Source organism: Pipistrellus hanaki (genome assembly GCF_964339955.1).
Source record: "Pipistrellus hanaki genome assembly, chromosome: 14".
NCBI classification, from domain to species: Eukaryota; Metazoa; Chordata; class Mammalia; order Chiroptera; family Vespertilionidae; genus Pipistrellus; species Pipistrellus hanaki.
Window position 1 is genome coordinate 40,110,343 of NC_140516.1, and position 16,066 is coordinate 40,126,408.

Here is a 16,066-nt window from a genome sequence, read left to right on the forward strand (position 1 = left end):
GGGAAGGCTCAGCTTCTGGGTCTAACTTCCCAGCCCTGCGGATGGTCCGATTTCCCCTGGATGTGAGGGAGGTGTTAGGTTAGTCAGTGAGAGGACCTTCACCATGAGAGGTACTTTGGTCTGCATGGGCCCCTCCAGAATTCATATGTTGAGCCCCCCAAAGTGATTATATTGGGAGTGGGGCCTTTGTGGAGCCCTCACAAATGGGATTAGTACATTTCTAAAAGAGGTTCCAGAGCGACCCCTAGCCCCTTCTGCTGAGTGAGGACAGCGAGAAGGCACTGACTATGAATCAGGAAGAGAGCCTTTACCAGAACGGGACCGTGCAAGCACACGGACTTGGCTTCCAGCCTCCAGAAGTAAGAAATAAATGTCCTTTGGGTGCATAACCTACCCAGCCTGTGGTATTTTGTTATTGCAGCCCAAATGGACTAAGACAGGAGGCCTTTGGTGTTACATAAACATGCGATTCACCATGACAATTGTCGCGTGACCTCCAGGTGACCCCACACCCTGGCTTCTCCCTAATGGACCTTAGCTCCTGGCACCTTGTGTGCCATGCCAGGTGAGGGTGGGAGTCATGTCCTATTGGCCCACCTTGGCCTGGTCAGCCTCACTCAGGCCAAGAATCAGAGGACTGCTGCTTCATGAGACGGCGGGATGCCCACTCACTTCCTGAGCCTTGAGCGTAAGGGAACGGAGATCCTCAAAAGTCACAGACACGTGTGGATGCCGGGGCAAGGGTGTCCGTAGAACCTGAGTGCAGATCATGAACCAGACATAAAGTGGCCTGGGAGTGGATGGGGGAGTGGGAGCTTGTCCCCTTCACGCCAGTTTGGAACCTTTGCCTAACACTGCTTGTGGCTCCGCTGTCCGCTTCGCCGGGGCCATCTAGGGCGTGTGACAGCTGGAGGAGCGAGGTCCCCTTCCAACTCCAAACTTCCAGCCTCCAATGGGCAGGTGAATGCCTGGGCACGTGGGTCTGCTCCAGGGGCCCACCACCCAGCACCTGCAGCCTTCATTTCTCCATCTGGTTTGGGGTCAGAGCGGCCGTGAGCTCAGACCCCCGTTCCTGCCTCTTCGTCTGGCCACAGCTCACACTTTGCTGAAGTAGGTGGCCACCTCTTTGCGTGGGAGCCGGGGCCCGCCCCCCGGCCAGCCATTGCCCATCAGGGGCTCCTCCTGGCCCAGCTTCAGGGGCGGCTTGCATTTGTGCCAGCTCGTGAGCAGCCTGTTCATGGCACCTTGGTCGGTGATGCCTCGAAGCTTCTCCCTCTCTTCCTTGGCACTGTCCGTGGCAGCTGGGGCATCTGAGCTAGCAGGGGCCATGGCCAGCGCCCCGTGGGTGTGACCCAGCTCCAGGTCATGGTTCATGGCCTCGAAGAACTGCTGGATACAGACCTTGGCGAAGGCCTTGGCGTGCTCCGTGCACGTCTCATCGAAGAGCTTGCGCTCAATGTCGATGTAGTGGGACCAGTACTTGCTTTTGAGGAAGGCGGCCTGTGTGAAGCAGGGTCGCACGGAGCGCACGACAAATGCCAGCAGCGTGGTCAGCAGCACGAAGGACCAGCCCAAGGCCTGCATGGGAGAGAAGAAAGAGTCAATGGGCATTGTCCTCTGGCCTCCCAAGTCTGTCTGCACACTCCATACCACTCTCTATGTCAGGCCCTTTAGTGAAAAGAGCACCAATTGGGCAAGTGACTTCACCTCTTGGCCTCCATTTACATGTCTGTAAAATAGGCATACATATACCCATTTCATGAAAATCAGGTCATGTGAAGAATATACCCCATGTCTAGGCCTGGCACTCAACAGGTAGGAGTTAACTAGACAGACTCTGGAGTTAGGCTGCCTTGGGTTTGGATCCTGTCTCCACTACTTACTAGTTGACCAGGGGTAAGCTGACTTCTCTGTGTACAAGTTTCTCTCTCCCTTGTAGGGCAGGCTCAGCCCCAGCCCCTTTCCTGACAGCCCCTGGTCCACGGGCTACAAGGGCACGCTGCCCAGGCTGCCCTCCCCACACTGTGCTGCCTGCAGGGGAGGCCTGAGGGCTCCACAGGTGAGCGCCCAGAGGGGCAGAGGACTGGAGCTCTGGATTTCCTCAGTGGGCCCTCCATCCCTGCCTTCAGGGCACATCCCCACAGTGCCTCCCCCTCCCCAAGGGGCTCCGGACCCTCAGCTCCCACTCCCCCACCAGGGAGACACCGGCTGGGAGCATTTGCCAGGGAAATGTACCCAAATGGCTTAGCCACTCACCAGCCTTACCACGGTCCCAGCCTGGGGGAGGAAAAGGATGCAAATTTCCCCAGGCTTCCAAGCGGGAGCTCAGGATGGAGGCTATGGAGCTGGCTGAGCCCTTGGGTCTGCTCTGGGGACCTCAGGGCAGGACACAGGCCTCTGGACTGAAAGTAGTCGCAGCACTTTCCCCAGGTGGCCCGGATCTGAAGAGATACGTGGCCCTCAGAAGCCCCTGCCTCTGTTGGGAACATATGCTCCGCCCCACAGAGCTCCCCCTGCGGGGGCCCTATCTGCTGGAAAGCATGGCTGTTCCTGAGAGATCCCCGTTTTGAGAGGTGGGGGTGGGGGAATTGAGCCCTTGTGCAGAGACCAGGTCTGTGCAGGGAGCCCCAGCCCAGGCCCCCGTCCCCCTCACCTGGGAGATGCAGCGCAGGTAGCGCACGGCAGCCTCCCGGGCCAGCAGCCAGTCGCCGTCGTAGATCTCGGGGCAGGGCACCCGGGCCAGCAGGCGGGCGAGCTCCGGCGGGGTGAGGCTGGGTGCCAGGCTGCTGTTGCCCAGCACGGTCACGGGCACGGCGGTGCAGAAGGCGCAGAGGAAGCACTTGCCGTCCAGCAGCGTGACGGCCACCCAGACGACGGGCGCGATGAGGGCACGCTGGGCCATGGAGCAGAACATGTAGCGCAGCACGGCGGGGTCCTTGGCCCGGCGGCCCGGCGGCCGCTTCCACTCCTCGGCCAGCATGGACACGTTGTTGTTCAGCACCAGGCCGAGCAGGAAGAGCACCAGCGGCGGCGCCAGCAGGATGCCCGCGCTGTAGGCTGCGTTGTAGCCCGGCAGGCAGGGGCAGTTGAAGTCGAAGGCCGAGTAAATCTGGGCGCTGGCCAGGGCCATGATGCCGCAGATGCCGTTCATGAAGGACTCCTGGTTGGACTGCAGGAACTGGAAGACCATCCGGAACTTGTCCATTGCGGCCCCCTCCCTACCCCCCACGGAGCGTGGTTGCCTCCTCCCACCTCACCGCTGCCTCAAGGGTGCTTCTGGCAGCCCACCGTGCCCACGGGGTGCCCACCTTATGGCTGAGATGGGCAGAGCTCAGGGCAGTGGCGGAGGTCACTGTCTCTCTGAGAAACCTGGTCAGGTGCTGGCTGGCCAGGAGGCGCCAGGCGGCCAATGCTGTGGGTGTAGCCAGGATTCTGCCCCTCCCCTCAGGGCTCGCTCTCCACAGCCACTTCCGGGCACAGGGAAATCACCAGGGCCACACCTGAGGGGGACCAGTTCTCTGTGGGTGTGGGAGGACGGCCGGGAGTGCACACCGGTTGGGAAGACACTGTCTCCAGCAGGGTTGGAGTTTGGGGCGATCCAGGGCCACAGCAGAGGTCTGAGCTTCTGAATCGTGTCCCCTGGGCTCCAAGGAAGCATGTCACCCTCCTCCTGCCCTCCCATGGGGTCTTTCCCCCATGCTATGCCAGGGCCCCCCATCCGTTCAGACAGTGATGGTACCGTGATCAGGGATGTCAGTGGCAGTGGTGGCTATACTGGGGATGATCATGGAGGTGCTGGGGAAGGCAGTGCTGGTGTTGGGATGGTGCTGATGGAGGTGAAGGTGGCGATGGCGGTGACCATGGTGGTGGTGTGATAGCAGTAATGGATAATGATGGTAGTCGTGGTTTTGGTCACAGCAGGAGGGCAGCGCTGGTAGTGGAGACCGTGCTAACATGACACAGGGTAGAGTAAAAAGCCCTGAGTTTGGAGCCAGAGGATGTAAATCTGAGAGGTTGCTGGGTCTCCTCCCTACTGGGCAGGGAGCTATAGACTGTGAGCATAATGCAGGTGCTTTTATGTCCGCTTTTCTTAGGTCTCTGTGGGTGTCTGTGTTTGTAGATGAAAAGTCCTTTCCCCGCCCCGCCTCCTGCTTCTACTCCCCCAGATTAAAAGATAAAAGGGTGGGGGTGGGGGTGGGGTTTCATGCTGGAGCTCAGGCCCTTCAGCATCTGTGGGAACCACGCCAGGGCCCCTCCTAGCAAAGTGGGGAGGAGCTTACAGGGCTCCCTTTGATGCCCACCAGTTCTCCCAGAAGAGCAGGTCAGACCCAGGCCAACCAGATGGCTCCTGTCTGGGGCGAGAGGGTGGGACCGGGGCTGACACGGAGCAAGCACCTGGACAGGGTCGCTCTGTGCATCCCTGTGGGTGCTGTGGGTGCTGGCGGTGCCTTGGAGCCTCAGTGTCTGTGTATCTGCATGTGTGCGTGTGACCACATTAGGGGTCTGTGTGTGTCTGTGTGACCAGCAAGCACTTGCCTTGCCTGGGCTTTCCCTGGGTCAGGCCCTGTGCCAGCACTTCACACCACGGGATACGGGACAAATTGTTAAAAATCGGCTGTCCCGCCAAAAGCGGGATGTCTGGTCACCTTGGGCAAGGGGGGAGTGGTGGTGGGAGAGGGGGCGGGAGCGTGTTTTCTGGCCTTTCTCTTGCAGCTGCATCAGGTTCTCTTGGCCTGCTAGTGCAGGTGGAAAAGGGCGTGCACCCATAGGAAGTGGGTGGAGAAGGAGGGTGCCCCTCTTTCCAGCCCCTGGGCTGGGCCTGGGGTAATTGGGGCCTCTAGGCTGGTGGCCTCTGGAGGACCCCTGTTGGGGGCTCCCCAGGAGGGGACGCTCAGGGGGAGAGAGGGTAGGGGTGTGCTGGGCCCTTTGCCTCCTGCCTGGCACCAGCCCCAGTGCTGGAGGAGTTAAGTGTCATGAAAAGCAGCATGCAAAGGGGCCGCTGGGGAGCGGGCGCTGGACCTTTAGGAAAATGTCCCATTTGCGTAGGAGGGCACGAGAGCGTGGTGCTCCAGTGGGGACTGCTCTCCTCCAGCGGCTGGAGGAGTCCCCACAACGCCACAGGTCTCTCCTCACCCAAGCCTCTCTCTCTCTCTCTCTCTCTCTCTCTCTCTCTCTCTCTCTCTCTCTCTCTCTCTCTCATATATCCATTCCTGCAGCTCAGGCATCACAGCCATGTGGGTGAACCACAAGTTTCAGCCCTCCTCCTGACCTTGCCTGCGAGCACTGTCTCATCCCTGCCTTCCTGCAGAATAAAGTCAAGGTCCTGAGCTCTCTTTCCAAGTCTCCCACCATCCTTCCCTCCTCACGCAGAGCGGCAGCTGCCCAGGCTGCCCGGGCAAAGTGGGGGATTTAGACAAGCAACGCCCTCACGGCTAGTACATTTCTGCCTCGCCCAGCTGGCCGCTGTGTCTCCTGCAGGAGAGGCTCCATGGACAGGGTAGGGGCAGGAGGGCATCACTCAGAGTTCGAGGAGGCTTGGGGAATGAACTTGGGCACCCCAATGGCTGCTCTGCTGGGAGGGAGGTCTTCAGGTGCAGGTGGAAACCTCCCACCCGTGTCCCCCTCTCCCAGGCGAGGGAGGCGGCACACGCTGCCCCAGGCATCTCTTTCTCACGGGACGTGAACAAATGATGGTGTGGATGGACATTGGCAAAGACTTGGGGTTTGCAACCATATTGTTTTTGGGGGCTAGAAAGGGTGGGGATACATTTGAGGGCCATCGATGGCAGAGGATCCCAAGAATGCGATCCTAGTGCTCTTGGTGGACTTCATGTGGGGTGGGCGCCTCAGCTCTCCAGCCAACGTCCTCACTTTAGCCAGGCTGGACGGCATACCCCTTCACCTGGCTGTGTGTTCACTTCCAGACTGGAAGCTCCCTGAAGATAGGCCCATGTCTGTCCTGCTCTCTGACGCTCCAGGCATCCCATGGATGTTTGCTGAAAGAATACATGCAACATGTGCTGCCCCTTCCCCAACTCTTTGCCTTTGTTCTTGCCGTTTCTTCCCTTGAGGTGCTCTGCCAGACCCCCACGTCTCTCTCTACTTATCCAAACCCTCCCCATCCTTCAAGACCCATTCAAATGCAGCTGATCCCCCAGCTTGGAGCATTATTCTACCTGCTAAATCCCCATGGCACCAGGCTTGCCTCTATCGTATCACACCTTTTTCTTCAGACTATACTGATTCCTGTACCCATTATTGACTGCCTCTCCATTAGACAGTAAGCTCCGTGGTGACGGGCTTTATCAGCTGTGTATTCTCTCTTCCTTACTCCCCAGTACCGGGCCGTCTATGCAGTCGGTGCCCTGTAAGTGCTAAGTATTAGAAGGGAAGAGTATTGGTGACAGCCAGTGGCTTTTTACTGGCCCAGATGCTGCATCCTTGCAGCCCAAAGTGAGGTCCCTGAGCCTCCTTTCCCCAGGCTGGGTCTCACCAGCTCTGACTGGGCCATCTCCAAGCTTTCCCCACCCCCTCCTCACCCAATCCCTGCTAACACTTTGCTTAAATCTTGCCCCACCTCAGTGCCATTTCTGATATTTGCATGGCCTGACCGCAGCAGGGTAGGTGCTGGGAGGCTGAACTGCAGGGATTGTCTGATCCTACAAGGTCCCTTGGCAAGAGGTCAGGAAAGCAGATAAAACTATCCTGACCTGGAGGGGGCTGGGCTCTCGGGAGACATCCTGGACTACTCCTAGGCCTGACGACTAGAAAAGCATGGGTCTGCACCATTTGTGCTAATGAAGGCAATAGTGGGATGTGAGTGTGTGTGTGTGTGTGTGTGTGTGTGTGTGTGTGTGTGTGTTTGTATGTGTTTGTGTGTGGTATGAGTGAGTCATTAGGGAGGAGCTCACAGGCTAGATCTTCCCCAACCCTTCCTGTTAGGGCCAGCAGACATGGAGTGGCAGTTCCTCCGCCCCTCACACCCCCCAGCAAGATCTAACCCGGGGGTTTCAAGGGTTTTCGTGTCCTATAGCCAGACCCCACATCCACAGTTGTCCCAGAGTTTACAAAATGTTTTTGTTCTACATGGAGATGTCTAGGTCTGCCCCCACCCTGATTTGCCGATCTGGTCCTCGCACCACACACCAGGGGAAATCCTCACCAGGGTGCCAGCGTCTTCCTGAGGGCAGTGGGTAAGATAGCCCTGAAAATGTCTGAGGAAGGAGAGGCTGAGCTCAGGTGTCAGGCCGCAGGTGGGGGGCAAGGTGGCGAGTGGAAAGGTGAGGGAGGACGTGTCTGCTAACTGAAGGTGGGCAGAAAAGCTGGGCCGAGAAAGGAGCTGCATCTCAAAATGGGGTGCACCTTGGAGGGGCTCAGCCTTGGTCTGCTAGAAACAGAATTGGTGGGATTTGGGAAGTTGGGAGCTGGAAGGGTCAGCCCTCTTGACATTCAAAACCGGAAAAATTGCCAGGCCATGAGGTAGTAGAGATGCGGCTATTTTTAAAAAATACATTTTATTGATTTTTTACTGAGCGGAAGGGAGAGAGATAGAGACTTACAAACATCAATGAGAGAAAAACATCCATCAGCTGCCTCCTGCACACCCCCCACTGGGGATATGCCCGCAACCAAGGTACATGCCCTTGACGGGAATCGAACCTGGGACCTTTCAGTCCGCAGGCTCTATCCATTCTATCCACTGAGCCAAACCGGCCCTGCCTTGGGTTCCCACAGCCTGGGAAACCCGGAGGCTGGTCAGCACGGGGCCCCTTCCCGTGGCGATCGTGCGCGCAGGGAAGGGGAGGCTACAGTGTGCCAATCTTTAAAAAAAAAAAACAGGACTTTTTTAAAACGCCGCAGGACGCGGGAAAAATTGTTAGAAATCGGGACTGTCCCGCCAAAAGCGGGACGATCTGGTCACCTTAGGCTACACGTCCGTGTGCTGGGACAGCCTGGTCCCCGGCGCCGCCGGGGGCGCGCGGTGGCTGAGGCCTCGCCCCCCGAGCCCGGGCGGTGCCGCCAGGTCCAGGGGCGGCTTGCGTGAGTACCAGGCGCTCAGCAGATGGTTCACCTGCTCCCGGCTGGAGACGGCGCGCAGGTGGGCTTTCCCACCTTCGCCGTCCGGTCCCTCGGGGGGCTCTGGCACCTCGAGGGGCTCGGAGCCGCTGCCCGCGGGGCCCCGCCGCAGCCCCCGCGCCCGCAGCTCGCCCTGCATGCTGGCGAAGAAGTGCAGCACGCAGCGGTGCGCGAAGTCCCGCGCGTGCTCACAGCACGTCTCGTCGAAGAGCTTCTGCTCCAGGTCCACATAGTTGCTCCAGTACCTGCGCTGCAGGAAGACCGTCTGGTCGAAGCAGGGCCGCAGGCAGCGGGCCAGGAAGGCCACCACGATCAGCAGCAGGGTGACGCTCCAGCCGATGGCCTAGAGGGCGGGGACAAGGAGGGTGGGTGTGCGCGGGGCGCAGCGCGGAATGGGGTGGCAGGCATAGGTGTTCCAGTCTCTTCCTGTATCTCTTCCGTCCTTCCTCAGTTATATTTATCTCTCCTTTAGTCATCCATCCAACTGACAACCTCCACCCATCCTCCCTTCAATATCATCTCATTCTGCATCCATTCATTTCCCCAGCTATCTCTCCCCCTATCCATCCAGTCATCCATCTTCCCATAGGACTACATGCCTATTATATTCCTATCCAGATTTCCTCTCAATTATCTTTCCATCTGTCCATCATCCATCTTCCTGTCCAGCCATCCATTCTCTCATTCATTCATATTCTGATACTCTCATCCTTCCTCCAATTTGCTTATCCAACCATTCAAGTACCCACCATTTATCCTCCCAACTTTTCTTCTGGAAATCAGACTATGTCACCCTAACGTAGGTCTCTTGGACATGAAATTATTTTGAACTGAAGAAAATTAAGAAGCAGCAAACATAGGAGAAGCTCTTTCTACCTCCCCCCTTTCTGCCTAAAGGCAAGATATAAATTCTCCTTTTACTGGAGACAGACTCTGATCAGCCCAGAGGCAGCACCAGAGGAATGTGCAAACAAAACCTTACTCGATTGGTAAGGAGTAAGAAACTCCGTTATTTCCTCTCTCGTATTTACCTTCCCACAGTTTCTGCCCTTGGGAGCCTAAAACTGCTTTCCTTTGTCCTGTCATTTCTCTACAAAGATATTACTCTTGGCTGAAGATGCTATAAAAGCCAGAATTCTAAGCCACTTCTTGGAGTCACTCCTTGGTTTAGGTTTCTCCTGTGTGGTGTCCACTGCACACGTTAATAAACTGTTGGTTTTCCTTTTGTGAATTTTTTTTTTGTTAGCATCTCAGCTGAAAGCCTAAGATGGGAAGAAGTAAAGTTTGCCTTTCCTACACTCCATCCATCCATCCATCCATCATCCTTTCATTTTTTATTCAGTGCTCCATCCATCCTCACATAGATTTATCTATGTGTCCATCTATCCTATATTTTGGGGGAGGCACTGGGGACCCAGTCTTTTCTCTCACAGAGCACACACTTAGGCGGAGGAAACAACTAAGAGGCGATGCCTGGCTCTGTGCCGCGGTAAGGGAAGTGCAGGGAGTCATGGGAATTTACCCAACCTGAACCGAAGGCTCAGGGAACAGTGAGGTTTAGGCTGAGACCTGAAGGATTGGTAACAGTTGCACAGGATACAAACAGGGAACAGTGCTGCAGGAGGCCAAGAGTGAGACACCATTAGAGGCCGTTCTCTGAGGCTGGAGCAGCTCCAGCAGGAGGGAGGGGCTGCAGGCAGGCATCTGTACCGCCTCATCCCTCGGAACCCAGGCAGGATATTCGGGAGGCTTCCCGGGAGAGGACCGTCCAGATTACCTGCGACAGGCACCGCAGGTAGCGAGACACCGCCTTTCGAGCAGGGCTGTCCCTCACCAGCTCGTCCTCCTTGCAGGGCACCTTGGCCAGGAAGAGCTGAACCTGGCTGGGGGTCATGTTGGCAAAGTCCAGAAACTTCTCAGGGTCCACGGAGCTGCTGAAGGCACACACGAAGCACTTCCCATCCAGGAGGGCCAGCAGAATCCAGAGAAGGGGGGCGGCCAGCGCTCGCTGCAGCACTGAGGAGCACATGTACCTGGGAGCAGAGGAAGGGGGGGGGGGGTGTCACAAAGGGCAGCTGGAATTCAGCTGAAGCAGAAAGGCTGCAGGAGAGATGCAGAGATGGACTTCCCATGAGGGTTGGGGAATAGCAGTCATAGTTACATCGAAGGAATGGCTGCAGCTTCCACTGCAGGGGTCCCAGCTGCAGGGGGTGAGGAGGAGGGAGGTCTGGGGGCCCTGGGAGTCCCAGGACTGCGACACTGGGAAGCTGGGGCTCTCCCTGCTCTGAGCCTTGTAGCAGACTCTGCTGGTGGATAGTTTCTATTCACGTGGAGACCAGAGGGCCTCCGCCTCAGCCACCTCAACCACTTGCATGGCTCTGCCTGCGGGCTAGGCTGCAAGCGATAGAAAGTTCACAAACCCCAAATCCTCCTTCAACCCAAGAGGGATGGGGCATGGTGGATAAATACCCCATCTTCCTAGACCCTCGGTGTGCCATGTCTGAGGTGGGCCCTACACACTACACTCTCTTAGAGGGTCCCCCGTAGGGCGGAACTCCAGTGGCCCATCCATGGTCACATTCTCCCCAGAGCCTGCTTTCGAGGGAAGCCTGAACTCAGACAGCCCTGCCCCATGTTCCTCCCAGACGTGGCACCTCCAACACCTCCCCTGGCATCCAGGGAGCCCCCTCTCTGCCTGTCCGGGTGTCTCTCCCGACCTGCTCCGCTCCTCTCCGGCCTGCATGGGGTGTTTGTCCCAGGACAGGAGCCTCTAGTGGAGTTGCAATCACTGGCTCCCAGAGGAAAAGGTCACGGGCACGCCCAGCGTGTGTGACCCTCCCTGTGTGGCTGGACGACGGGGAGCACAGAGCCCCCGAGGAAAACGAGATAGAGGCTGCGTGTGCACAGGATGCAGATGCTTCTAACTTGCACTGTAATGAACATAAAATGATGAATGCGGTGTGTGTGTGTGTGTGTGTGTGTGTGGCCTGCCCCAGCCAGTGAAGAATCATAAATATGCTGTAGGCAGGGTCGGCTCCAGCATTGTCTTCGGGGGCAGTGTAGTCAGAGGTGGAACTGAGGACTTCTCATGACACTGCCTACATACCCTTGAGGACACGGCAATGGTCCATGTCAAAGCACAGGGTGGAGAGCAGATCACGAGTGGGCGAAAACCCACCAAGCCCCTCCTGCCACTGCCCACGGGTCTGGAGCACACAGACGTTTTGTCTAAAACACGCAGGGCAGCGGAGTGAGCTGTGCCTCTTCCTACCTGTGGGAGCTCAGCCAAGTCCCTGAACGTCTCTGTGCCTCAGGTCTCTCATCCTTAAACACGGACCCTGACAGGAGCAGACCCGGGGCCGAGGCGAGAATTCAGAGGCCGTGCACACACAGAGCTTGGCACCGAGTCGGTGTTTCGTGTGGACCAGGGAGCAATTCAAATTGCTAAACTCCATCAGCTGGTTTTGGCAGAGGGCACCCACCAGGAGGGAGGCTCTGAGGACCGCAGAGCTGCCCTGGGGAGTGGATGGGAGAGGGATCAGCCTTTAAGCCAGTCTGGCCTCTCACTGCCTGCATAGCCTCTGTGCATGTCAGGGGGTGGCCCTTCACACATGTGGTGAGGTATAGTCCATGGCCAGTGTGACAGACGTGACCTGGGGGGTTAGGGGGGATTCTGTGTCATTCGTGTGTCTCTAGCAATGGCCACAGAAGGGTGACAAATGACAGGAACAGAATGGAATCTGCACATGGGTCTCGGGAGCTGATGATGCTTTATTTGGGGAAAGGAGGGGCACTTGTGAGAGTGCCTAGTGGGCAGGGGGGGGCGGGACAGCAGGTGAGGAGCCCTGCCAACACCCATGGGGGTGTTTGGGGTTTGGGGATCACCTAGCAGTGTTGGTAGGGAGCCTGACAAATGACCATGGGGGAAGAGTAGAGTTTGGGGGTGCCCCTGACAATCCCTATGCAGGTGGGGGGTCCTGACAATGACCACAGGGGAAGGTCAGAGTTTGGGGTGCCCCTGGCAGTGCCTGTGCAGGCGTGGGCGGGGCCTGACAATGCCCTCGGGCCTCTGGGTGGTACGGGGGCCCCTCTCGCACCTGATGATGCCCGGGTCCTTCCTGCGGTGCCCGGCGGGCCGGCGCCACTCCTCCACCATCACCACGGACTGCCGGTTGGCCAGGAGGCCGCAGAGGAACAGGACGAGCGGGGGCGTGAGCAGCAGGCCCAGGCCGTAGAGGGCGTTGTAGTGCGCCAGGCAGGGGCAGTTGAAGTCGAAGGAGGAGTACAGCTTGACGGTGACCACGGCCAGCAGCAGGCAGACGCCGTTCATCACCGACTCGGAGCTGGACTGGAAGTGCTGGAAGAGCATGCGGAACTTCTCCATGGCTCCCGCCCGGTGGGTGCAAGCAGCGAGGCTGCAGCCCCCTTCCTGGCCAGGGATGGGGGTGCGTCCGGTCCCCAAGAGATCCTTCTCTTCCTAGAACCTCCAGCTGTTCACTCAGGCTCCTCCGATGTCCAGCGATGGTCCCAGAGCCGCTCTCTCCTCTCTGGGAAGTGAGTCACCGCTCTGTGACCATCCAGCCCAAACCAAAGCACCTCCAGGCAAATGTGCCCTGCCCTGTCACCCCACCCGTCCCTGCCCGTTCCCTCCTCTCTCCAGGGTGTGGACACGGATGCTGACAGCTGGCGGGGTGTCCCAGGAGGCCAGGCAAATTTTGGGTGTGGGAAGGCCACGGCGCAGATGGAGCCAATGATGTTGCCTGGTTTCATCAAAAACATGACTCGATTCAGCTGAGCCTGCGAGCGTGCATGTCGGCTTCTGTACGGGGAGGGACACCTCCTCTGGCCTGAAGGTTTCCGGGAAGAGAAAACCCTGGAGAAGTTAAGCCGTGTTTCAGCTCGTGCCAATGAAAGGCTGTGGGCAGGGAAGGCCTTCCGGGCGGAGGAACGCACGGGCAGCAGCACAGAGGTGAGAAGCAGTCGGTGTGGCAGGCGGTGTGGGTTACTGGAATGGAATGGCAGGCAGTGGGCGTCAGGAGAGGGGCTGGAGGGTCAGGGGGCAGCCCTCCGCTCCCATTCATCATTCTGCTGCTCTCCGGATCATATTTCCCCAACGCACAGCTTCCACTCCCTCTCTCCCCTGTGTGCCCGAGGTTCCCTCAGCCTCCTTGGCTTGGCATCCCTCCTAACTGTACCCACACGTGTCCTCCCACCTCCACTGAACATCCGCGCCCCTTCCTTCCACCTGCTCTTCAAGAGGCAGCTCAGATGCAGCCCTGTCCCCAAGCCGCCCCTGGCGAGCTCAGCCTGTAGGGGCCTCGATCGACCGCCTGGCCCCAGGAAAGGCCGCCTCGGCCTGTTAGGAATCTCCTGGTGCGGGGACTGATTTGTCCTCTGCAACATGCCATGTGGTGCTAAGCACATAGCAAGGGACAGCGGATGCTTGCTCTTTGTGATGTGGGCCCTCAGATGCTGTCTCTAGCTCTGGCCTCCCTGCCCGCCCCCTGGCCTGTCCTCATGGGCCCTGTCTGGTCCTAGGAAGCAGATGAGTGGCATGTGGGTCCTGCCCTTAATTTCTCTTCGCCTCTCTCTCTCTCTCTGTCCCTTTGTCTCTCTCTCTCTCTCCTTCATTCTGTCCCCTTTTTTGTCTCTCTAATGACCTTTCTGTGTGTGTGTGTGTTCATGCACAGTTAACTCGCGGTGTCCCTCAGTGTGTTTGTGAGTCTTTCTGTGTCCCTCTGTCTGTCTGCCTGTCTCTTCTCAGTGTAGCTACAACCTCTTCCTGTCTTTTTACCTTTTCCTTCTCCTCCCCTGCTTCCCACCCCATAGCATCCCCGTCTTACTGGCCCCAGGCCTCCCATTGGCTGCCTGGCTTGGGGAGGGGAGAGGAGGCATCTGCAGTGGTGATGTGAGCCCTGGGGTCACAGACCAGTGGGCCTTGGGCCTGGAGCATGGGGGGGGGGGGGGTATGTGTGTAGGGCTGGGGCGGTGAGGTGTTCAGGCCCCAACCCTGCAGGCTCTTCCTCAATCTTCAACCTCTGGCTCCCTTACTGTCAGCCTAGGGCCACTCTGAGATAAGAAAAACCTCAGGGATTGGGGTTTTTGACCGCATCAACCCCCACCCCATCCAGCCTGGCCTCCTGGATCCAAGCGCTGGTCTTAGTTAAATGTGAGTGTCCGCACTGTGGTCCTTTCCCCAGACCCTGGGTCCTCCTGGTCACGAGCACAGCGTCTCCCCAAACCCCCAGAGCAGGGAGGACAGCATCCTGGATCCTCCCCCTCCGCAGAGGCCCGGCTCCGCGCTGTTACCTCCACAGAGTTCGCCAGGACCTCTGCCTCCGCACTGACTACCCTTGTTTCCATATTCCCAAACGCCTTTGAGAAAATGGAAATACTGCCAAAACCAGTTTGGCTCCGTGGATAGAGCATCGGCCTGCGGACTGAAAGGTCCCGGGTTCCATTCCGGTCAAGGGCATGTGCATTGGTTGCCGGCACATCCCCAGTAGGGGGTGTGCAGGAGGCAGCTTGTTGATGTTTCTCTCTTGTTGATGTTTCTAGATCTCTATTCCTCTCCCTTTCTCTCTGTAAAAAACCAATAGAATATATTAAAAAAAAAAAGAAAAGAAGATGAAAACACCCCCATTTTCCTGATCAAACACACCACTATGAAACATTTAAAAAATAGGGAACATGAAAGTGTTCCTTCAGAGCAATCCCCAGAGAGTCTCCCTGTTCCTGCAAGGGTGTGTGTCCTTCCAGACTTTTCCAGGGCCCACAGGGGCACTTGCTGGCTGGCCTGCCTGGCGTTCCTTGGGAGAATCGTTAACCACCGGTAAGGAACCCCCGGGGGGCCAGGGGAGGGGCAGCTCAGGACACCCCGTGTGACTTTCTATCGGAGGCGTGTCTGTCCTCCTCTTCACACTTGTCACACAGGCCTCTCACTGTGTCCAGTTCCAGCTTCTCTGAAGGGTGACCGCCCAGCTGTTGGAGGGGCAACCGGGACCTGCAAAACACATTTGGGTAGGTCCCTTAGCCTGTGGTTTAAGTCACACCTTTCCAAATGTGACCTGCAAAGTCTGTCATGGTGGTCTATGCAGTTTATACCTCTGATGGGGTAGCAACAGAGAGAAATCTGTCTGTTGTATTGCTTTGTATTTTGCCTAAGACTGGATTCCCCGCATCAGGGGACACGGGGAGGGAGCCAGCGATGACAGGAGAGCCGTCAGAGGCACGCAGGTGTGGCTGCGTGGAGGAGAGGGTGGGCCGTTGGGGAGAGATCCTTCAAGCTCATTCATTCTCGGGGGCTCCTATTGAAAGCACAGAACCACCCCTGCTGACTGCCACTTTCCTCAGGGGAGGCTGGTGCTATGCAGAGTGGGCACAGCCTGGTGGGCACAGGGCCTGGGAGGCAGACAGGATTCTCCTTCTGTGCCTTCCAGCCTCAGTCGCCTGCTGGATGGCTGACAGGAAGGGAACTGTCCTGGCCCCGGGCCAAGCTGTGGAACCCTGAAACCCAGGGCCGCCAGAGCAGAGTGGAGAGAACTGGGCGGGAAGGGCCGAGTGCCTCTCTCCCATTCTAGTCTCGGGGGAGTCTTCAGAAAAGGACACGGTAAGAAACTGGAGCACGGTCTCTCCCAGGCCAGCTGTTCACGGCTCCGACCTCTGACAGGTGAGACCGAGCTCCCAGGTCAGCGGGGCCCGCAGGGGGTGTGTGCTGCGTGACTGCACTAGCCCTGGCTAGGTCTTAACTGGAAACACAAACAAAGAGGGAAGAAGGCAGCCGGCCATAACTTAAATACTCAGGGTGAGGGGGTGGCCTCACATGAAAAAAATCTGTATTTTCTAAGTTGTCTACTTTTATAATAATAATTTAAAAATATTTCCAATAAAAATCATAAAATATTTTTACTGGAAAAAATAAAAGGGATTAAGGAACAAAGTAAAAGAGGAGGGGATTAATTTGTTGCCTAGAGCCCTGGACCAGCTGAAC

At 57.6% G+C, this 16,066-nt stretch overlaps 2 protein-coding genes across 2 annotated transcripts; both read right to left on the reverse strand.

The window, feature by feature from the left end:
• Positions 1 to 1,095: 1,095 nt before the first annotated feature.
• On the reverse strand, positions 1,096 to 3,205 carry CALHM1 (calcium homeostasis modulator 1; the record flags this gene model as incomplete). Its single annotated transcript, XM_084903905.1, has 2 exons — positions 1,096 to 1,578; positions 2,654 to 3,205. 2 exons carry the CDS (start codon positions 3,203 to 3,205, stop codon positions 1,096 to 1,098), a joined length of 1,035 nt encoding a protein of 344 aa, XP_084760031.1.
• Positions 3,206 to 7,927: 4,722 nt separating this feature from the next.
• Positions 7,928 to 12,465, reverse strand: CALHM3 (calcium homeostasis modulator 3; the record flags this gene model as incomplete). Its single annotated transcript, XM_084904128.1, has 3 exons — positions 12,174 to 12,465; positions 9,854 to 10,109; positions 7,928 to 8,419 (listed from the first exon to the last, which is right to left on the reverse strand). Exons 1-3 carry the CDS (start codon positions 12,458 to 12,460, stop codon positions 7,928 to 7,930), a joined length of 1,035 nt encoding a protein of 344 aa, XP_084760254.1. The 5' UTR covers positions 12,461 to 12,465.
• Between the last annotated feature and the right edge of the window lie 3,601 nt (positions 12,466 to 16,066).